Source organism: Typopeltis vanoorti, chromosome 13 (assembly GCF_054136105.1).
Source record: "Typopeltis vanoorti isolate ZY-2024b chromosome 13, IOZ_Tvanoo_1.0, whole genome shotgun sequence".
Lineage (NCBI taxonomy): Eukaryota > Metazoa > Arthropoda > Arachnida > Uropygi > Thelyphonidae > Typopeltis > Typopeltis vanoorti.
The window spans coordinates 84,187,191-84,210,940 of NC_143561.1; the positions used below are offsets into that span (position 1 = coordinate 84,187,191).

The 23,750-nt window shown below is 39.4% G+C and overlaps 1 protein-coding gene across 1 annotated transcript in view; it reads right to left on the reverse strand.

Annotated features, from left to right (window-relative positions):
- Nucleotides 1-1,051: 1,051 nt before the first annotated feature.
- LOC150100323 (lysosome membrane protein 2-like) overlaps nucleotides 1,052-23,750 on the reverse strand; it is a 187,092-nt gene continuing 164,393 nt past the window's right edge. Inside the window, exon 8 of the mRNA XM_090402637.1 lies at nucleotides 1,052-1,345. Within this exon, the coding sequence (XP_090258763.1) occupies nucleotides 1,052-1,345 (294 nt within the window). The remainder of the gene's footprint in view (nucleotides 1,346-23,750) is intronic.

The following is a 23,750-nucleotide window of genomic DNA, read 5'->3' on the forward strand; positions in this document are numbered from 1 at the left end:
CCTCTAAGTATTTGGAAACTGGTTGCCATGGAATGGGGTGCAAAACATGACAGCTTCGCCTTGCGGGGATATTCGTCTTCTTGTGAACAGCATTGCAGTGTGCTTGTCTGCACTAACATCAAGGCACTAATTTTTGAACCATTGTTCTAGTACTGCGACTTCGTTTTAGTTTGTCAGATGCAAGGAGCAGAGCGTTATTGCCGCATCATTTGTGTATACACACTGTGGTGGTAAATGTGCGTGGGATGTCAGCTACATAGATAGCAAAGAGCAGAGGTGATAGCAGGGAGCCCTGGGGTACGCCTGCAATGATGTTGCGTTCAGATGATCTAACTCCCTTTAGCGCTTCACTCGGAATTTGCCATCGCTGAGGTATGATTTGGTAAAATCGACCAGTCCTAGTGAAAATTTGGCCTGCAAGAGTTTGAAAATAAGCCACCCCATTGTCGAATGCTTTGGCAATATCCAGGAAGATCGTCCCTGTGCTGATTCTAGATGAACCCTTCGCTGATGTTTTCTTCGACTCAGAACTTGTAATGTATAGTGGTTCTCTCGGAATTCAAATTACTCATCAGGGAAGAGATTTAATTCTTTAGTGACTTTCTGCAGTCTTTTTATTATTCTCTCAGCTATTTTTTCTAGGCAGGAAAGCAGGCTGATTGGATGATAGTTTTGGGGAAGGTGTGTTGCTATTCCTGGTTTTGGGATTAAGATCGCATCTGCTACTTTCCATCGTGCAGGGAAGTAGTGATATCTTAATATTGCATTAATAATATCAACAATGCAAATTACGGCTTTATGTGGCAGGCATTTGATGATTTTGTTAGAAATCCAATCTAGACCTGGTACTTTTCTATTCTTAAGCTTGATGATTTCTCGTACCTCAGCAGATGATGCCAGTTGGATGGGATTTATTGTGCCTTTTAGCGTATAACGTACCGACGTGTATACTCTACTGATGAAGTCTAGATTTAGGATGTCGGCAAAGGCCTCAACTTTGTCAACATCACGGTAAACCAGACCACGTTCACAATGGATTGATGGGAGAGGTTTACGCTCTGTGAGTAGAGCAAGAACTGAAGTTTTGTCTAGCACGTTTGATTTCAATAGTTTTTAAGAGCATATCGAAACTGTGGTAGTGGCGTCTGGCTCCGTTCTTTTCACGGATCAGGTTTTTAATTTCATTCGGAAGTCGGCCAGAGTTTTTGCGTGGCACATCCGCAGCAGCAGCTGTTAATTCATTTGTTATCTGCTTTTCTAGACTCGGAATTGATTCATCGATTTTTTCCTTCGAGTCAATGGCAGGAGCATGGTGAACAAATTCATATAGAAACGTTGTAATAAGCTATGTCAGAAAATAAATTCATCATAAGTGATCGCTGGAACGGTGCATGATAAAATATTAAAAACTATGGACCACAGAAGCTATTATTCGTCTTACATAGATACTATAACAGACAATATTACAGATTCATCTATATTTTGTAGCAAAATGTGGAAACAAACAAAAGTAAGAAATATGGAAAATTTTTCTTACTTTCGAAAATTTACTTGAAAGCATAAGAGAAGGTCATGATCTTACAAACTTTCTGGTAAATTTTCGAAAGTTTTAAATTTTTTTGACTACATTTGCCTATAAAATATAGATGGAGGCCAGCAAAGATTTGTCGATTGGTAGAGCATCTGCTACTAATGGCTCGCAAAAAAGTTAAAGCAAGTTTGAGCGCGGGTGTGGTTGAGGGGAGAAATCGTTCGATTCTGTTGGCACACTCTCCCTCGATGAGTCTTTGGACTCCTTGGAGGTGACATAATATTAATAATATCCTCCATTATAAGGTGACCATACGTACCGTTTTGAAAGGGCCAGTACCGTTTATTTCTTATTTCCCGGCCGTCCCGTCGTTTTAACAAAAATGTCAATTTTATCCCGTTTTTAATAAAAACTATAAATATACTTTAATATTGGTCAATCATAAATTATTATTCATAACCTATAATCGTATATCAATATCAGGGATACCAGTAATTTGTATAACCATGGAGTAGCAGCACGTCTCAGACGCGGGGTTTGTTCTGCCGTAGCGTAGTATTTGTTTTGCTTGTATGCTAACCGGTGGCTTTGTTATTCAATGCTGGTGGTTTAAATTTCATATTTTTTTAAAGTTTTAATCTTATTTTTTAAAACTAAGTCTCTCCTTGCAATGTCAAAGAGGCGAAACTGCAGTTTTAAAGACGATCTTCAGAAAGAATTCAAATTTATTAAACTGGACAAGCTGTGTAGTGATGGAACAAAAGCGGTATGCCAACATTGTAATGTCCATTTTCCCGTTGCTCATGGAGGCAGAAGCAACATCAAACAATATTCACGTAGCCAGAAACATAAGGATGCTGAAAAGACTAGCTTCAGTTAAAAACATCAGCTCATTTATTGTGAGACCAGTGGCAGCAGGTGAAAATTTTAAGTGGGGGTGCTGCATATACAAAACTATTTTTTCCTAATCCGTAACGAATTTATTAATGAATAAATTTACATATTAAAAATCGCTTTATTAAAAATTTTTCATCCTCACCACGAACAAACACCAATAATAAAAGTTTCGTATCAATAGCAATGACAAGCGCAAACGAATATGGACATTAGATCGCAGTGCATTTGTTTGTGTAACAATAACTGAAAATATATAATTCTTTTCATATTTTCAACAGTGACACTCGTCATAATTCCGAGTTGTATCTATAATAAATAAATAATTATGTTATTTTAACAAAATAAAATAAGATTGACAAAAAAAAAAAAAAATAGTTCACCACGCACACGCACCAATAATAAACGTTTCATATATGAAAAGTAGGGAGATTCTTGTTCCGTTGTATAAGGCTTTGATTAGGCCACACAGACTATTGTGCCCAGATTTGGTCACTAGGTTTTCAGAAGGATGAAGAGATGTTGGAAAGGGTCCAAAGGAGAATGACTAAGGTAGCTTCTGACCTCTGGAATGTCGAGTATGAGGAAAGATTGAGAAGATGTAATTTGCAGAGTCTGGTGGACAGGAGGAAGAGGGGAGATATGATAGAGACCTACAAGTTAGTAAGGGGTTGTTATGGGATCAATGATGGAGAAGTTTTCCAGAGAATAGTGGGAGAACCAGTGGTCATCCCTGGAAGCTGTATAAAGAGGGTGTGAGTAGGGGAGTGAGAGGCAGGTTTTTTTCATGCAGAGTTGTGAATGGTTGGAATGCCTTGCCTGAGAATGTGGTGTCTGCAAAGAGTTTGAATGTGTTTAAAACACAGTATGATGAGCTGTGTGTGTGTGTGTGTGTGTGTGTGTGATAAAAGGACCTCCCAGATGAATCTTTGACTCCTGAGGTCTTGGAGTGGTAATAATAAAAAATAATAAGAAGAATATCTCACAGAAATAACGTGCGTAAGCACACTAAAGATACACTGCCGTTTGGGCAGTGTGGGAATGACGTAACATGCAATGACAGGCGCAAACGAATATCGTCGTTAGATCTCAGTGCATTTGTTTCATAATCTATAGCGTTAATCGAACAATTCCAATTATTAACTACTCAATCAATGTCAAAACATAAGCTGTAAGCTTTAACATGTTGTATTGCATTTATATAACGTTGTAAGCATTGTTATAAACACAAACAAATTAAACATTTTTCATTTTTACCTTGGGAGTGCTGCAGTGTCACAGTGCTTATGTATGGGCCACCATTGGATGAGACATTAGAGTGAAAGTGATAAAATTGCAGCAAGTTAAGCTCTTTTGCTTATCATACTGTGTGTTGCGGGCAATGTTTTTGCGCAAATGATTGCTTGTAGACATTGATAAAATTTATGAACTAAAATTTTCTTCAGTGCATACCAAATCAGAAGCAATAATTATCAACGTTTTATCACCATACATATTGGGTGAAGTAATGGAGGATTTGAATAAAACAAAGCATTATAGTCAGTTTAGATGCATCAAACAAAAAAGACATCAAACTTTTTCCAATCGTAGTGCGGTACTTTTTGCCAAATCGTGGTGTTCAAGACAAAATTATACTTTATTTCCATACCTGGTAAAACATTTGACCTACAGTGTTGCAGGAAGTAAGTGCGAAATTTGCCTTACAAAACAAAATTGTTGCTTTGTGTGCAGATAATAACACCAATCTTAGTGGTTGGAAAAGACTTGCAAAAATAAAGTGTGGCAAAAACTTGAAACTGAACCGAAGAGGCAGATTATTGGTATTGGTTGTAAGGCACACATTATACATGATCGTCTCCAGTGTGCTGTCGACTGTTTACCAATATATACACAGTCAGAGATGAAGAACTGAAAAACTTTTATGACTTTGCAGGAAACAATTAGACTAAATTGCTAGAGCATGTAAATACAAAATTTTTGTCCTTGAGTCCATCAATTGACAGAATTTTAAGCAAGTTTGATAGGCTTCGTTCTTATTTTCTTTCTCAAGAAAAATGCCCTGTTATGTTGCGATAATTATTTGAAGATCACTGTTTGAAATTGTGGTTGTCATTTGCAAGAGATCAAGTGTCTACGTTCCAAACATACATTAGCTTAATTGAAAAAGATAATATTATAGCTACAAAAGTAGCCATGAACATTGAAAATCTTGTAAACAATTTAGCGTCCGGAACAATCCCTGTCCTGTTTCTGCCATCCCAATGTCCCATTTTGGTCTCAAGGAAATATAGTCAGCATATATAATGTAAAATGAACAGAAATAGATGAGGCGATATTAAAGATACGTGCTTATTTCGTAATCGAATATACATATATATGGAGAGTTTCGAATAAAGAAGAGAGAGCTTATGAGAATACAATCCTCGACATTGGAGTTACATTAGCTTGCAATACTTAAAAAACTGTCAAAGTTTCTTGAGCAGTGCATGAAATATGGTCTGTTTATCATAAACAGATCTCATGTTTATATAAAACTAAGACTAATCCAACTCCGATGCCAAAGACTGTATTCTCATAAGCTCTCAGTCAGTTTTCAAAACTGTCAATGTTTTTCTCTCTCTCTCTCTCTATATGTATATATATATATCCCAGGTAGCCGATCAGGGGCAACTGGCCCAAGACCAGTGGCGCACCATGGTGGGGGATATCCCCTAAAGAAAAAAATATGAAAAAATTTTCCAAAAATCTTTTCCTAATTAAAATTCATTTTTTTATTTATGTTGTGTCGTGTCTTCTATTTCTATACTACTTATGAATTAGAGATCATTGCAGATGCTCAGTCATAGGGCGTATGCCATGTGTAGTGGGTATTCTTAACTGCCCCCTCCCCCAAGATTAAATCCTGCATGCGCTACTGCCCAAGACTATCACTAATTATACACAGAACAGTGAAGAGATGTGGCTGACAAGTGCCACCATTTCGCAGACTCTAATCCGAACACAATACTTAAAAAACACAATACTGCAAAAAAAGTGTGGGTTCTATGGTCGATTTTCTTGAGTTTATGGGACGAAAGTACCTCTCGTCTCCTTCCTGCTGTTCCACTAAGCGAAAGAACTCCCCAGTGTCAACCTTGTAACTACCACTCAACATAATGGATGATATAATAAATTCAGTTTAATCCTTAATCCAAGTGTAAGCAAACAAAGTTTGTGCCTGAAGTATCTTCAGGACTGACACAACTCATGTTAAAGGTGGACTAAGCTCTCATCACTTGTCTTAGTATCTTCCATAATGCAAAGCACATCTCTTTGCAGACATGTATAATGCTGTGCATTAAGGGAAGAGCCACTACCCAGAGCGGTGATGAGGGCTTAGTCCACCTTTACCACGAGTTGCCTCAGTCTTGAAGATACTTCTGACACAAACTTTGTTTGCTTACACTTGGATAAAGGATTAATTTATTATAGTCTAACCAAGTGGATAAAAACTTCCAACATCTTTCTCTAAATCCAGAGTAATTTAATAATACGGTGAGACACCTTTTGACAACTCGTATAGGTAAATATGACTTCTCCATTACTTCCACCTTAGTATCACTACCTCTGGGTCTGGCTCCCACTGATGAAACCTCAATAAAGGTTCGAAACCGGTCTGGGTAGTGGCCTTTCCCTAAATGCACAGCATTATACATTTTGCAAGGAGATGTGCTTTGCATTATTGGAGATACTAAGACAAGTGATGAGAGCTTAGTCCACCTTTACCACGAGTTGCCTCAGTCCTGAAGATACTTCAGGCATGAACTTTGTTTGTTCATGAATAAAGGATTAAACTAAATTTATTATAGTCTAACCAAGTGGGAAAAAACCTCCAATAATAGAGGATATATTCATACATGGGTTTCTGTGGTTAAGAAGTTCAATAGAAATATTCTGAGTGAGCATGAACCACAGAATGCGACAACAAATAGCATAATACCGATGTTAGTTTTACGACTAACAAAACTTGGGTTATTTATAATACTTGTTTAGTATTTTAAAAACAGTTCTCTAATAAACATGTGGTCACAAAACCGGAATATTTCTATCGAATAGGTGATATAATCCATTCTGTAATTGAAAGCACAATCAGTTATTATTAAACAGCATTTAGAGAGCAGTTATCCCATTAACCAATGATAAATAAATTAAAAGCATTACTTTTACTCTAGTGATGAAAATGCAAACTTTGTTTTCTGACTTTTTTTGTGTTCAAACTCACTGAATAAGGAAAGTTTAATTATGCACACCATTCACATTCAGTTTTATGACAAAGTATGGAACACCTTTTCTGTGTAAGCTAAAATATGTAATGGTACTGCTCGATTTTAAGATGATCCACCAGTTGATCTTAAAAAAAAAATGAAATACTGCAGCTTTCTCACCAACGCTGCATCATACAAAGGCTTCGAATGTGATAGAATATTCTCAATGTTCCTCTAGTGCAGCCATCATCCCTCTAATGAAGTATGGATATAACACCAGTGCTAAGAGAACATGGATCTTGATTGTTAAACAAGTTTATTTTTCTTTGTCATCAAAGGAAAAAGATTGTGGATTTACTATCCATCAGTTATTACCTATGAATTAACTACCATCAGCATGTTTTCTCAAAATTAATCTGTTATTTGTCAAGACTCCAGTAATGTTGTCTTCTGCTCACCTGCACTTCCACCTCTCTCATCCAGATGGCACCACTGCTACATTTCCCAAAGATAAATCTAATCTCCTGGCATCACGTTTTTCCTCTACTCCCTGCATAGATGACAAAGACAAATCACCTCTTTCCATGCCAAAAATTCAAGCACTGTATGCAGTGGTGTAGCTAGAGCTTTTGTGGCCGGGGTGGTCTCTGAATTTGCCGCCCCCCTCTCAATACACACCAAAAATACTACAAAAAGTCAAAATGACGTATAGGGAAATAAATTAAATCACTATATTTATTTTTGAAGTAAAACTTTAATTTCAAAATTCTAAAATGTTATTTTTCTTGCTTTTCTGTTAGCAAAATCGTCAATGAGATTGTCGAAATCTATTTCATGGTAATGTAGGTAATTCTTAATCAATTTTATTTAGAAAAACTCCTCTCACAACTAGCAACACTTACAGTAACTGTGAGGAAAATTTGCAGTAGTATTACAATATTTGGAACTGAGTTCTCAAGACTGTATTTTAGAATTAACTGCAAAAGTTCAAAAATATTCAAAGTGTCGCCCAGGATGGACTGCCCCCCTCCATTCCCCTCTAGCTATGCTTCTGACTGTATGCCTCCTGTGATCTTTTGGCAAAAACACATAAGAAGAAAATTAGACAACCTAGACACTGCAAAGTTTCTAGTCCTGATAGAATTTCTCCGATTGTACTCAAATATTGTGCTCCAGAGCTAACACCTGTCCCCTATCTCCTCTTCAATCTCCTATATAATTTTGTCTCCCAAAATATATGGGGAGAAAAGCCTACCATCCAACTACCAACTAATTGCCATCACCTTAATCCTCTTCAGAACAGCAGAGAATGTTATCAATAGTCAACTACCTAGAAGCTCACCAGTTAATCAGCAACCACCAGTATGGACTCTGCCATCAAGATCCATGGCTGATCTCGTGGCTTACATCACCCACCACTGGACATGTGCCATGGAAATACTCAGAGAAATGTGCACTGTTACCCTTGACCTTTCCAGGGTTATCGATTGTGTTGGACATCACGGCCTGCTTTGCAAACTGCCTTCCTTTGGTCTATCTGCTACCATCTATAAATGGATAGCCAGCTTTCTCTCTGGTCGTTCACTGTGTGTAATGCTGGATGACACCCTCTTTTTGAGCTTTGCTACCATTGCAGGAGTGCCTCAGGGCCCTGTTCTATTATTGACCTTCTTTCTACATAAATAACCTGCTTTCATTCACCACCAATCTATTTGCAGCTTTACCAATGATAGCACTTTCAATTTATCTTATTCCTTTAATAAATCGTGTAGTTCTTAGGCATCCCTAACATCATGATCTGACAGCACATAAAACACTGATCCCGATACCATCCTTGCCCCAATATGGCAAGGATAACCTGATCAGCTTCAATGCTGCCAAAACACAGTCTTACCTTTTCTCTCAAAAAGGATCTCAACTCGCCTTCCCTTATAATCTAATCTAATCTAATCTAATATAATATATCAGTAACGTAACCTCAGTAATACACACATCACCAGGCAGGATCAGCTATCTCTTCTTGGACTGACATTTACCTCCAGCCTGTCTTGTCACAAACATCACATCGATAACTTCAACCTCTAAAAAACTAGGAATTCTTTTCCACTCAAGAAGCTATTTTATACCCACCCAGCTACTAACCTATACAAATTCCAAATCTGTCCATACTTTGAATATTGAAAACTTCCTTAAAAATTCTTGATGCTGTCCAGAATGGAGCAATTTGGTTTATAGATGACTCTTCCCTCACAGGCTCACTTCAACCTCTATCACACAGATGCAATATTTCAGCACTCGTACTGAAACATTGCATCTGTGTGATAAAGGTACACACAGGTACTTCCATGGTTACTGCTCCAGTGAATTGGCAATCATCATTCCTACGCTTCTTCTCTTCCTCATTTATTCCACCAACATCTGACCACTGGAATAGCCTTCCTCATAATGTGTATCCCAACAACTTCAACCTCTAGCTCTTTAAGAAAAATATCAACAGATTTCTTCTTTCTCAACCCTTATGTGCACTTCACACATGGCATTGATGTACTATAGGTTCCTGTACCTCTCATGTGTTTGATAAATATAAAAAATAAATAAATAAAATAAAATAATTAGGTTTTTTAGAGAACTACTAACTGTATCAATCCGCCTAGATCTCAATCTTTCTCTAGGTCTTTTTCATGCCATCCTGTCAAATGCCTGTTTTACTCATCTTTTCTCTTTCATTCTGTTTAAACGGTCATGCCACCACAAATTAGTTCTAATCAGAGATTCATTGGCATCAAAGAAGATATTCATGATCTTGATACATCAGAGATGTTACATGACACATTTGTTGATTCTCAGTTAAATTCTGTACAAAATATACAACAGTTCTCTGATAGCAAAGATATAAATGGTAGTCAAAACATTCCTCAGATCACCAGTGAAAAATGATGATATACACTAAAATATATAAAGGAAGAATTTGATAATGGACTTTCATTAATATTGGATTCCAGAATTTGTTGTTGGTGTAATTTATGGTGATGAGGATATGCTGGAAAGGGTCCAAAAAAGATTCATAAAGGTTGTCAGTGGTCTTTGGAATGTGGAATATGAAGAGAGATTGAGAGAATGTAAACTGCAAAGCCTCATAAATAGGAGGAAGAGGGGGGGGGATATGATTGAGACATATAAGCTAGTCAGGGGTTAAAAAGGAGAGGCGGGGAGATAGAACAAGAGGCCATTGCTGGAAACTATATTATTATTATTACGGATATCTCCATGGAGTCAGTAAACTCATCGTGGGAGACCCAAACTAGCAAAACAATATCTGTCATATCTCTTCTTGAATTCATTTACAGACGAAGAGCTCACAACTAAGTCAGGCAATGAATTCCACTCATTCACCACCCTCCAGGCAAAAAACCTTGTTCTGACACCCTTGTTAACCACACTCTTCTTTAATTTCCAGGGATGACCTCATGATCTTCCATCACTATCACATAGCTGAAACATTTCCCCTGCATTCAATGCTATAAAAAACCTTTCAGTAATTTAAATGTTTCTATCATATCCCTCTTCTCTGCCTATCAACCAACCTCTGATAGATTGAGAGCTTGTGATTGCAATGTAGGGAGCATTTTTTACATCCCTCACCAACTTAGTCACTCTTCTCTGAACCCTCTCCACAGCTTCCCCCATCTCCAAAGAATCCAGGTGACCAGACGTGAGCACAGTAATCCAAATGTGGAACTTCAGAGATTACAAATAAACTAATGTAACATAAAAACAAATAATACTAAACCCAACCACGTGGGTGACACTAAAGTCCTATCTAGGTGGAGCGTCCTCTAAGGGCGGCTCTAGGTGGCCTGGAATGTAAAGTGGGACATCTATATAAAGAGGATGCGAGTAGAGGCGTGAGGAGAAGGTTGTTTACATGGAGAGTGGTTGGTGAGTAAAATGCATTGCCTGAATGTGTTATGAATATAGACACAATTGAATCATTGATTGGATGAGCATTGTGTGTACCTCCACAATGAGTCTCTGACCTCCTTGGAGGTCAGATGCTAACGATAATAATAATAATATTATTATTATTACGTGACACCTCCAAGGAGTCCAAAGATTCATCGAGGGAGAGAATCTACTCTACAACTCTCCATCTTCAACTACAGTGAACCGCATCATCTACACCAATGCCATCTACTGTCCACCACCACTAATATTTTCACAGACAATCACAAACATCCATGCCCATGCAAGATTCAAACCCGCAGCATTTTATCTAGAGAGAGAAGATACACTAACTACTCAGCCAACCAGGCCATAATAATTTACTCGCTAATCTGGAAAGCTTTTCAATGCTTAAAAACTCTCAGAAAGAGTCTCAGAGATTTGAAATCAGATATCAACTTTAAAGATAATGAACTTGACTTGCTTTCTCATCCAGTATTAGCAGTGGATAAAAGTTACTGCAGAAGCATGATATTGTGAATTTTTTACCTGACATAATGTTAAATTTTATGCTCAGTGAACTAACAATTTTTTTTTTTTTTTGGAACTTAAAGACTGATAGCTCATATAAAGGAATGATCATCTTATTCTGGTCTCCTGCAATATCTTTATGATCTCAAGAAACTGGATAATGAAGATTACAGACTTCTTAACACATTGATGTGCAGGTGAAAATAATCCTCTTGGCCTTCCTGTTTGTGTTTCAGCAGATGCTCTATGCATTGTGATGGGGTTCTTTGATTATAACCAAATCTGCATGAAGGGGTGGGGGAAAGGAATGTGTGTATTTCAGGATATATTAGAAAACAGTAATTAAGGACAATTCTAAATTTCTTTGGTAGTTCAGGGATCACGCTGCTAAAATTGTAAGAACATCCTAATAGATTATGGCAATAATGAGGAGGACATTGAGATGCAGAGGCAAAGAAGTTATGGTTCCTCTGATTAAGGCTTTGATCAGACCACATATGGACTACTGTGCACAGTAGTCCACATATGGACTAATGTGCACATATTTCATTGCCTGGTTTTCAGGGGGATGAGGATGTATTAGAATGTCAGATACGATGAGAGATTGAGGGAATGCAATTCACAGAGCCTTGTGAATACAAGAAGAAGGGAGATGTGATTGAGACACATATAAGTTAGCGAGGGGTTGTTACCAGATTAATGTAGAGAAGATATTTCATAAAGTAGAGGGCAGCAATATTAGAACTAGAGGCCATCCAAAGCTGTATAAGGAGGGTCTGAGCAGGGGGAGAAGCAGGTTCTTTACATATAGAGGGATTAGTAAGTAGAATGCAGTGTCTGAAACTGTGAATAGGTTCAAGACATGGCACGAGACAGTATAGCTTCCACGATGAGTCCTTTGACTCCATGGGGGTCAGATAATAATAATGATCCATATCGAGGCCTTTTCCGTGTTGGGAATACCCCAACCACACTCCTGCATACAGTAAGAGGTGATAAAAGGAGACCTCTCCAGGGGATATAGATGGGTCCCTTTTGGGGATTATGTGAAGGGGTAGTCACCTCTCTCTGTAAAAAATTATTTGACTATGGAAACTGCAAATCTGGATGAACAAATGCTCCTAGTGACAGACATGACTTGTGAGATCCCCAGAAGACAGTTCTCTAGCCTGGTCTGATGTGGATAACATATATAACTAGTCACAGGCTGTCTTTTGTCCAAAAGACGGCCTATGACTAGTGGTGTGCCACAAGGATCTGTTCTTGGACCACTACTGTTTAATTTGTTCATTAATGATATAGGAACGGATCTGAGAGGAACAGTTCATTTGTTTGTGGATGATGCAAAGTTGGGTAGGGCAATAGTGAATGCAGATGAGGTCAAAATTTTGCAGGATGATTTGGATAGACTGGAGGTCTGGGCTAAGGAGAATGGATGTCAATTTAATGTGGCAAAATGTAAGGTTATACATTTTGGGGTGAAAAGATTAGCAGTAATTTACTACATTAGTGGAACTGTACTCCAGGAAATTGATGAGGCAAGAGATTTAGGAGTGTTGGTGGATAAGGAGTTAAAGTTTAGGGGGTGGGGCACATTGCAAAAGTGGCGAAATCAGCTCATCAAATCACTTGGTTGCTGAAGAATACGTTGACGAACAGAGACAAGCATGTTATTGTTCCCCTGTATTGAGCCTTGATAAGACCCCACCTCGACTACTGTGCCCAGATTTGGTCACCTAGGTTTCTTCTTGATGGGGAGGAGGTGGAGAGGATCCAGAGGCGAGTGACCAAGATGATAACAGGTCTGTGGAATGAACCTTATGAGAACAGTTTGAGGATTTGTGGGTTGCAGAAATAGGTTGATAGGCAGAGGAGGGGAGATATGATTGAGACATTCAAATTACTGAAGGGTTTCTATAAAATTAATTCAGAAGATATTTTTGAGAACAGAGCTGGTTGTGGGAGGACTAGGGGGACATCCATGGAAGCTGGGCAAGAGTGTAATTAGTATGGGTGTTAGAGCTGGGTTCTTTACTTTTAGAGTGGTGAATGAGTGGAATGGGCTGCCAGAGTCTGTGGTGGGAGCTGTGACAGTGAATGAGTTTAAGGCGAGGTATGATAGATACTGTGTGAATGTCAAATAGTTGTTGTGAACATGATTTGGGGCCTCCCTGGATGAGTCTAAGGACTCCCTGGAGTTGCCCGTAATAATAATAATAATAATAATGATACAGCAAGGGGGGAAGCCTTTTGGAACTCTCGGTGTTGAAAGAGTCGCTTATGAAACCACAAAAATTTAGCAGTCTTATGTGTCAGAAGGCATGGAAAGAATTGATGATGATGATGATATTGAGGCTTGATTAAGACTTTATATGGATTATTATGTGCAAATTTGGTTACCTGGTTTCCATGGGGAATGAAGATATATTAAAAAGGGTTCAAAGAAGATGACTAAGGACATTTCCAGTTGAAATATGGGGTATGAAGACAAACTGAGGGAGTGTCATTTGCAGAGCTTCATGAATAGGAGAAGAAGGGGGGGGGGAGGGATATGATTGAGGAATATAGGTTATTTACTAGGTTAATGTGGAAGAGATTTTTCTTAGAGTTGAAAGAGACAGGCGTAGAACAAGAAGTCATTCCTGAAAACTGTTTAAGGAGAGTGTAAGCAAAGGGAATATTGAGATTCAAAATTCAGAAATATTGAATGGGTTGAAGGCACAGTTTGATGAACTCTGTGTGTGACAGTGGGGACTTCTCCTGATGAGTCTTCTGACTTCATGGTGGTCTGGTTGCAATAGGCAGAGATTATGATGGAAGCAACAGAAAGTTCAGTGCTGGATTTGGTGACAACCTATACTCTCACAAGATGTGGTTGCAAATGTGGTATCAACACTGCCATCTGTTTGTGAGAGTGAATATAAGGTACTGATATAGGAGGTGTTCAATCAGAGGAAAGTTGCCACAGAAAGAGAAAGAGGATATATATGGAACTATAAGGTGGATGATTATCTGAATTGGTGTAGTCAGTTAATATCACTAACATGAGATGACAATGCAGAAAATGCCTAGGATATGTTCGACACAAGCCATGTTTTACTGTATACCAAGATATAGACAAATAAATAGAGATGTGAAATGGATGGATAAGGCAATCACAAAAATGTGAGGAGGAAAAGTTATTATGGAGAGAATATAAGACAGTTGGGTTAGTAGTGATTAAATGAGGAATATAAAATGCAGGCTCAAAAGTGACAAGCACGATAAGGAAAGAAGCAGATTCGTGCCAGTGCACAAGAACTGTGATATGACAGATGTTTCCAGTTATACACTAGTTAGGAATATAATTGCTGCTGCAATAAGGAGCAAACTGACAAATAGATAAAAGGTGGGTTGTTCCAATGTATAAGATATTGATCATATATTGATTAGTGGTTGTTGTGGGGATAAATAAATTAAGGGGACATAAGAAGAATGTAAGTACAAATATCAGGAGGTTACTGAGAAGAGTGAAAGATAACAGTAATCTGGAAAAGGTCAACTCATCTTTGTCATACCTTGCCAGTGTGTTGCCAAGGTATGACAAAGATGAGTTGAGATGAAGAGAAAGAATCATGAATGGTATGCTACTGGAGCTGTGGCTTATATTTCAGGAAAGAATGGAATTATACAGATGTGATGGACTACATTTGAACAGCTTTGGAGTGAGTGCATTGGAAAACTGTTTCTAGATGGAAGGGCAGTGTGTGATGCAAGCAAGAGATCAGAAGTAAGAGATGAAGTGAAAGATCAGTAGAGTGGTATTAAGAGACAGAAGTGTTTGGCAATGGAAACAGCAGTAGTGTGAGAGATGAAGAGAGAACAGGAATGCAAGTAGAACAGGGAAACGGGGGAGCTTGGGTGGACAGGGAGACATGGCATAGGGAAAGTGGATGTTAGAAGTGATCAGTAGAGTGGTATTAAGAGACAGAAGTGTTTGGCAATGGAAACAGCAGTAGTGTGAGAGATGAAGAGAGAACAGGAATGCAAGTAGAACAGGGAAACGGGGGAGCTTGGGTGGACAGGGAGACATGGCATAGGGAAAGTGGATGTTAGAAGTAGTAGTGAATGTATGTATGAGGATGATCAGTATAGAAATGGAATAGATCAGGATGTGAGTGGGGAAGTTGAGACTGAGCAAATATATGTGGTAAGCAGTGATAAAGGTGATAGAGCAGGTGTGACAGGGAAATCACAGCCAACAAGTGCCTTGGTTAGGAGTGGTTATAGATCTAAAAGTGAACTGCTGTATTTATTTAAAAATGTGAGGAGTATCAGAAATAAGGGAGATGAAACTGTTTCTCTGATTGAGTTAATTTTCCCCAAAATTGTTGGAATAAGTAAAACATTGTTGAATAAAGATGATATCTTAATGAGAATAGAAATGGAAGAGTACAGTGTTTTTTGTGAGGATAGAAAGGACAAGAAGGGAGGGGGAGAATGCTACTGATGATAGCAAGGGGAAATAGTGGCAATGATTTTGAGGCAGTGTGATGGAAGTTAAAAGGAAGCGATATTTAGTTGGATATTGCTATAGGCCAGGGAATGTGGAGGGTGGTGATAAAGAATTGTATTAACATGGGTAAGTAAACAAAGGAAGGGGTGATTATTATGGGCAAATTTCAATTATTGCAGTATAGATTGAAATGAAGAGACATCGTTTTGGAATAAGGAAAAATAATTTCTTAAGTTTCTGATAGACAACAATCTCAAGCAGCATGTAAAGGAGGGCATGAGGATAAAGAATTTTAGATCAGATCATTTCATCAAAGGATATAACTCTAAGTGGGGTTTTGCACTTTCCTCCAGTTGGTGAGGACAATCATGAGCTGATCACATGGATTGTGGCTAGCCATATGCAGACATCCGTGAGGAAAGGATATATGCAGAAGTACAAGGCTGATGATTATGACAAGCTTAGGAGACAGCTTGGAGCTGTGTACATGTAGCATGGAAAGAGGAGTTGAGCAGTAAGGAAATAAATGCTATTTGATTTACAAAGCAAGTATATAATTTTTTGGTATCTGCAAGAGGATTTAAATAAGCTAGATAGATGGGCAAATGAATGGGGGATGTTGGTTTAATGCAGCAAAATGTAAGGTCTTGAGGTTTGGGAAACATCAATGGGATGCTGCATACTCTATGGGAGGAGTTATACTGGAGGAAGTAGGGGAGACAAGAGATCTGGGGTTGATGATTGATAGAAACCTGAAGTTTAGGGGACATATTGCAAAGGTGGTGAAGGTAACACAGAGGATTGCTGCTATTATGAGAAGGACACTGACCTGCAGAGATAAGAGGGTTATCATTCTGTTGTATAAGTCTCTGATCAGACCACACTTGGACTATTGTTCTCAGATTTGGTCCCCAGGATTTGAAGGGGATAAATTAACTGTGGAAAGGATGCAAAGACGGATGACAAAGATGGTTTCAGGACTGTACAAGGATAGTTATGAGGATCGGCTGAGAGAATGTGGACTGCAGAGTTTGGTGGATAGAAGAAGGAGAGGTGATATGATTGAGACTTTTAAACTATTGAGAGGTGGTTACAGGGTTGACACTGGGGAGTTCTTTTGCTTGGTTGAACAGCGGGAAGGAGTGATGACAAGAGGCCATCCCTGGAAGTTACGAAAGGAAACTGTGAGCAAGAGGATAAGGAGTGGTTTCTTTGTGTGGAGGGTGGTTGAGCCGTGGAATGCACTGCCTGATGGAGTGATGGGAGTGAGAACGGTCAGTGAGTTTAAAGAGTGGTATGATAGACTTTGTGTTTCTCAGGGGGGGGCCTCCCCTCGATGAGTCTTGACAGACTTTATGTCTTAAGAAGGACCTCCCTCGATGAGTCTTTTGACTCCTTGGAAGGCTGAATAATAATAATAATAATAATTTATAGTATAGCCAAGTGAAAGAACTTCCAACATCTATCTCTAATCCAGAGTATTTTAATAATAAGTTGTGACACCTTTTGGCAACTCGTATATGAAATATGACTTCTGCAGTACTTCACTTCTGGGTTTGGCTCCCACTGATGAGACCTCAATAAAGGTTGAAACTGGTTGGAAGCTTGGGTGATGGATAGCAATGCTGTAGCCCATTAAGTTAACTGAGGCATGGCTGTTGCTGCTCGATGGTGGGGTGGGCCTGCCACTGGGTAGAGCCAAAAGCTGAGAGTTCTTCTCGGTGATGGGGTGAGCCTGAGGGGAACAACCACTGAGTTAAACGATCCTTTGGGTCACTCATTGTTGGGAGATCTCACAAGTATTTTGGAGAGGCAACCCAGCACTTAAACAGGGAAACCAGTTGGTGGTTTGATTCTGGGGGAGCAGAGCTTTTACTCCCTTAAAGTTTTTGTCTTAGGGAGGTTTTGAACATCCAGGGATTTGGATCCATTGGGGGTGGTCTGTATTAGAGCTTCCTTGGATGATGCTTTTCCTATGAGAATATGAGCGGTTCTGCTTGGTGGTAGAGGAGCCTGTCACTGAGCAGAGCCACCGCTGAATTAAATGATCAGGCAGGTTGCTCAGTGTTGGTTGATCGCATGTTTTTTTGGAGAGATAACCCCACACTTAAACAGGAAAACTGGTCTGGGTAGTGACCTTTCCCATAATGCATACATACCCATAAGGATATGTGCTTTGCATTATGGGATACTAAGACAAGCTATGTGAAATCATAAGTTTCTACTACGAGTTGTCCCATTCCTGAAAATAGTTCAGGTGCAAACTTGTAGTGCTCAGATATCTCAAATCTTCAGGATTCATCTGTAATAAGTGCCCTGAACACTGATTTCCATAGTGCCCCTGATTGGAGTGAAAGCAACCTAGTCAACTTTAATGCTTCCAAAATGCAGTTTTGCTTGTTTTCTCATAATAAAGTCCTCAGATCTTGTCCACTTACTTTTGATAACCAGACTGACTTTTACTCCAAACCTTTCCTGAAACAATCATATCACTTCTCTAGCATCATCAGCTTCCAAAAAACTTTGTATCCTTTTCCACTTAAGATGTTACTTCTATGCTGAACAATTACTCTGTATAAATTATAAATCCCAAATTCATCCAACATCACTGTAAGCGATGAATTAAAACAGATCATTCATCTTCCTACCTGAATTCCCAGTAATCTTCTTCATTCACTCAACACTCTGGATCTCATCTTAACTAGTTCTCCTTCCAGATACACTGATCGGGTGACTGTCATCTTGTTATTCAGACCACAATCTCATCTAGGTTACCATTACAATATTGCTCTCATTTTGGGATGGTGCACCCAAGACCTCCCTAAAAATTCTTGATGCTGTTCAGAAAAGGGCAGTCCTGTTGAATAATGACACTTCTCTTATGGACTCTCTTCAGCCACTTTCCTAAAGAAGATCAGTGTCTGCATTGTGTCTCTTCTACAGATGACTAGCATCCATTATGCCTCCCATTTCTACCAGATCTACAGGAACTAGAGCAATAGCTGCACAACATCCCTTGACAGTCGAACTACATACTCACTGAACCTGCTACTCCCAGCCATCTTTCATTTCATCCACTTCAATTCTGTAGAATGGCCTCCTCCATGAGGCATTTCCAAAGGACTACAAATTCCAACAGTTCAGGAAGAATATGGAAGGATGATATTGATTGTAGAAAATGGTATAAAGACAGCTGTTGTGGAATGTGTGGTGGAGAAAGTAAATGAGCAGTTCATAAAGGTCTTTCAATCTTGTGAATGTGACTTCATGGAGAGATTGAGAGCAGTTGATGATGGGGAGGAGAGGCTGACTGTAAGTGAGCAAGAGGTGTATGGGGGAGTTGAGCAAACTAGATGTTAATAAGGCTGTGGGACTGGATAATATGTCACCACGTATTCTGAAGGTATGTGCCAGGGAGTTGACACCTGCTTTGACATATTCTTTTAATATGCGTCTAGCACTCGGTCAAGTTCCTAAAGAGTGGAAGGAGGGCAAGATTGTGCCACCTCATAAAGGAGGTGATCGAACTCGAGCATCAAACTATAGGCTTATTTGTGTGTCAGGTGTTGTGGTTAAGTTGTTGGAGAAGCTTGTGAGAAGTAGGATCCAGAATTGGGTTGACAACAATGGTATTATCTTTGATGGACAGCATGGATTTGCTAAAGGGAGGTCATGTTTAAGTAATGTACTTACTTATTACAATAAGGTGTCTGCTTCCTTGAACAGAGGAGAAGGTTACACAGTAATATACTTGGATTTCACAAAGGCTTTTGATAGATTACCTCATGATAAGTTGACAGTTAAACTAGAGCAGATGGGGTTGGATGTTAGATTAGTGCATTGGACTGGAGAATGGCTATCTGATAGGTATCAACAAGTTGTTTAGTGGGGGAGCGATATCCAGGAAAAGGAAAGTCACTAATGGAGTACATCAGAGGTCTGTTTTAGGGCCATCACTGTTTAACTTATACATTAATGATATTGGTGAAGATTTGGATGGAGATATTCAGTTGTTTGCAGATGATGCAAAGTTGGGACGAACCATGAAGAGTAGGGAAGATAGTGTGGCCTTACAAGAAGACTTGAATAAATTGAGTGATTGGGCACGGAAATGGGGATGCAAGTTCAATGTTGCAAAATGTAAGATTTTAAAATTTGGAAAACAAAGATGGGATGCAGAATTTATGCTTGGTGAAGATATATTGTTGGAGTTGGGGGAAATAAGAGATCTGAGGGTGATAGTGGATAAGGATCTGAAATTTAGGGGACATATAGCCAAAATTGTGACGCCAGCAAAGGTTAATTGATTGGTAGAGCCTCTGCTACTAATAGCTCACGGAAAAAGTTAAGCAAGTTTGAGTGCGGTTAGTAGTTGGAAGGGGATTTCAATCGTTCGATGCTGTTGGCACACTCTCCCTCGCTATGTCTTTGGACTCCCTGGAGGTGTCGAATAATAATAATAATAACAACACAAAGGCTTCTTGGAATGATGCAGAGGAACACTGACTTGTAGAAGTTGGGAGATTCTTGTTCCGTTGTATAAGACTTTGATTAGGCTTCATATGGATTATTGTGCCCAGATTTGGTCACCTGGTTTTCAGAAGGACGAAGAGATATTGGAAAGGGTCCAAAGGCGACTGACTAAGGTAGTTTCTAACCTCTGGAATGTTGAGTATGAGGAAAGATTGAGAAGATGTAATTTGCAGTGTCTGGTGGACAGGAGGAAGAGGGGAGATATGATAGAGACCTACAATTTAGTAAGGGGTTGTTATAGGATCAATGCTGGAGAAGTTCTACAGAAAAAAGTGGGAGATTGGGGGGGGGAGAGAACCAGAGGTCACCCCTGGAAACTGTATAAAGAGGGTGTGAGTAGGGGAGTAAGAAGCAGGTTTCTTTCATGCAGAGTTGTAAATGATTGGAATGCCTTTCCTGAGAGTGTGGTGTCTGTAAGGAGTTTGAGTGTGTTTAAGACATGGTATGATTAGCTGTGTGTGTGTGATAAAAGGACCTCCCACATGAGTCTTTGACTCCATTAGGTCTTGGGGTAATAATAATAATAATAATAATAATAATAATATCAGCATACCAGATTACTCTACTCCTGACCCCCCTCCCCACACACACAGCATTTGTTTGCTGTAGGCTCTTCTGCCTTTCATGTGTGGAAGAAATACATATATACACTGGTGTCCAAAAGCTAAGGGTGAACTATATTCCTACCTGTATATGAAAAATTTTCATGATTACAGCCAAATGTGGACATATATTTATTGCCAGCATATTAATAAATTATATTACACAAAACTTGTTATAGATTTCAGACAAATTCAATTGCAATATGTTTTTGGCCAAAGTTACAAATTTCCTATGGACATAATTAAGGAATTAATGTATGGTGCTTACAGAAAACTATGTGGAGAGACATTTCAGTATAAAGTATGTCAACCCTGAACTGAGATGCAGCTCTCACAATGTCGTACTATGCTTAGCACCAAGTGATTCAGGAGTTTTTGAGGTAGACTGGCTCACTTCTCTTTCAAAGTATAATAAAAAAAATAATAATAATAACAATTATTATTATTAGACACCTCCAAGGAGTCCAAAGGCTCATTGAGGGAGGGCATCTACTCTACAGCTCTCCACCTCCACCACTCAACTGCCATCATCATCATCTACACCAGCGCCATCTACTGCCAACCACCACTACTACTAGTATTTTCACAGACAATCACAAACATCCATGCCCATGGTAGGATTTGAACCTGTCTGAGCCTTTTGTATAGAGAGTGGATATGTTAACCACTCGGCCAAACAAAACCTTGTTTGTTTTCTGGAGGGAAATTTGAGCAGCAATACATCTTTCTATTACATCCCAAACGTGTTCTATTATTATTATTACGGGCAACTCCAGGGAGTCATTAGACTCATCGAGGGAGGCCCCAAATCATTTTCATCACAACTATTCGACATTCATACAGTATCTATCATACCTCGCCTTAAACTCATTCACTGTCACAGCATCCACCACAGACTCAGGGAGCGCATTCCACTCATTCACTACTCTAAAAGTAAAGAACCCAGCTCTAACACCTTTACTAACCACACTTTTGCCCAGTTTCCATGGATGTCCCCTAGTCCTCCCACAACCAGCCCTGTTCTCAAAAATATCTTCTGAATTAATTTTATAGAAACCCTTCAGTAATTTGAATGTCTCAATCATATCTCCCCTCCTCCGCCTATCAACCAATTTTTGCAACCCACAAATCCTCAACCTGTTCTCATACGGTTCATTCCACAGACCTGCTATCATCTTGGTCACTCGCCTCTGGATCCTCTCCACCTCCTCCCCATCAAGAAGAAACCTAGGTGACCAAATCTGAGCACAGTAGTCAAGATGAGGTCTTATCAAGGCTCGATACAGAGGAACAATAACCTGCTTGTCTCTGCTTGTCAACGTATTCTTCAGCAACCAAGTGATTTGATGAGCTGATTTGGCCACTTTTGCAATGTGTCCCCTAAATTTCAATTCCTTATCCACCAACACTCCTAAATCTCGTGCCTCATCAATTTCCTGGAGCACGGTTCCACCAATGCAGTAAACTGCCTCCCATCTTTTCACCCCAAAATGCATAACCTTACATTTTGCCACATTAAATTGACATCCATTCTCCCTAGCCCAGACCTCCAATCTATCCAAATCATCCTGCAAAATTTTGACGTCATCTGCATTCACTATTGCCCTACCCAACTTTGCATCATCCGCAAACAAATGAACTGTTCCTCTCAGATCCTTTCCTATATCATTTATGAACAAATTAAACAGCAGTGGTCCAAGAACAGATCCTTGTGGTACACCACTAGTCACAGGCCGTCTTGTGGACTCTACTCCTGAGTAAACCACTCTCTGATATCTCTCCGTCAACCACCCTCCTATCCATCTCACCAACCCTATGTCCATTCCCATATGTTGCAATTTACTGATTAGAATTCCATGTGGTATCCTGTCAAAGGCCTTAGCAAGGTCCAGCAGAATCACTGTAAACCCATTACCCTTATCCAGTTCAGCCGTCACTGTGTTATAATACGTGAGCAAGTTACTGAGGCATGACCTACCGTTCACAAAACCATGCTGTCCCCGATACAGTATCCCATTTTCTTCTATCCAATCTTGTATTTTCCTCTTGACTATTTTCTCTAAGACCTTGATAATGATTCCTGTTATGCTGATTGGCCGGTAATTTTCAACAGCAGCCTTGGAACCACCTTTGTGCAGTGGAACTATTTTCCCCTCTTTCCACCCCCTTGGGACTGACCCAGTCCTGAGGCTCAAATTAAACATAATGGTCAAGGGCACTGACAATTCTTTTGCCGCTTCACGTACGACACGAGCTGGTATACCATCCAATCCCACAGATGTATTGACATTGAGGTTCTGTAACAGACTAGTTACCTCTACCTCATTCATCACAATTCCAGTATAAGCTGTTGGTTCCTCCATTTCCGCAAAGCCACCACCTGGATGATATACTCTTGCAAAGTGCTCGCTCAGTAATTCCACAACATCGACTGATTCAGTTACCTCCCTACCCTCAGCATTTTTTAAGATCATTCTACCATGAGCATTTTTCCTTTTACTTGCAACATATTGAAAAAACTGTTTGGGATTCTCTTTAGCCTGCATGGCCAATTTCCTTTCGTAATCTGCTTTTGCTTTTCTTACCACCCTTGTTACCATCCTGGCCTGAGCTTTATACTGTTCATGCACCTGATGGTCACCCTTCTCCTTAAATTCCCTCCACAATTGTTTCTTTTTTTGCAGCTCAAGCTTAATAGTGTTATTTATCCATTTAACCCCTACCTGATTTATTATTCGGACTCTTGGTATACAGTCAACCATTGCCTCCTGCAAACAGTTCTTGACCACCTCCCATGCACCATCAACATCCAGCCCTTGCAGTTTTACATGCCATGGCATTGAGCCAAGCACACACCTAAGCTTGTCATACTTACCAGCCCGATAATTCCACATATACCCTGTCTTAATTGTAAATTAGACTCCTTTAGCCACCTCCCAAGTCATGACCTTATGGTCACTCTCACCAATTGGTGGCAA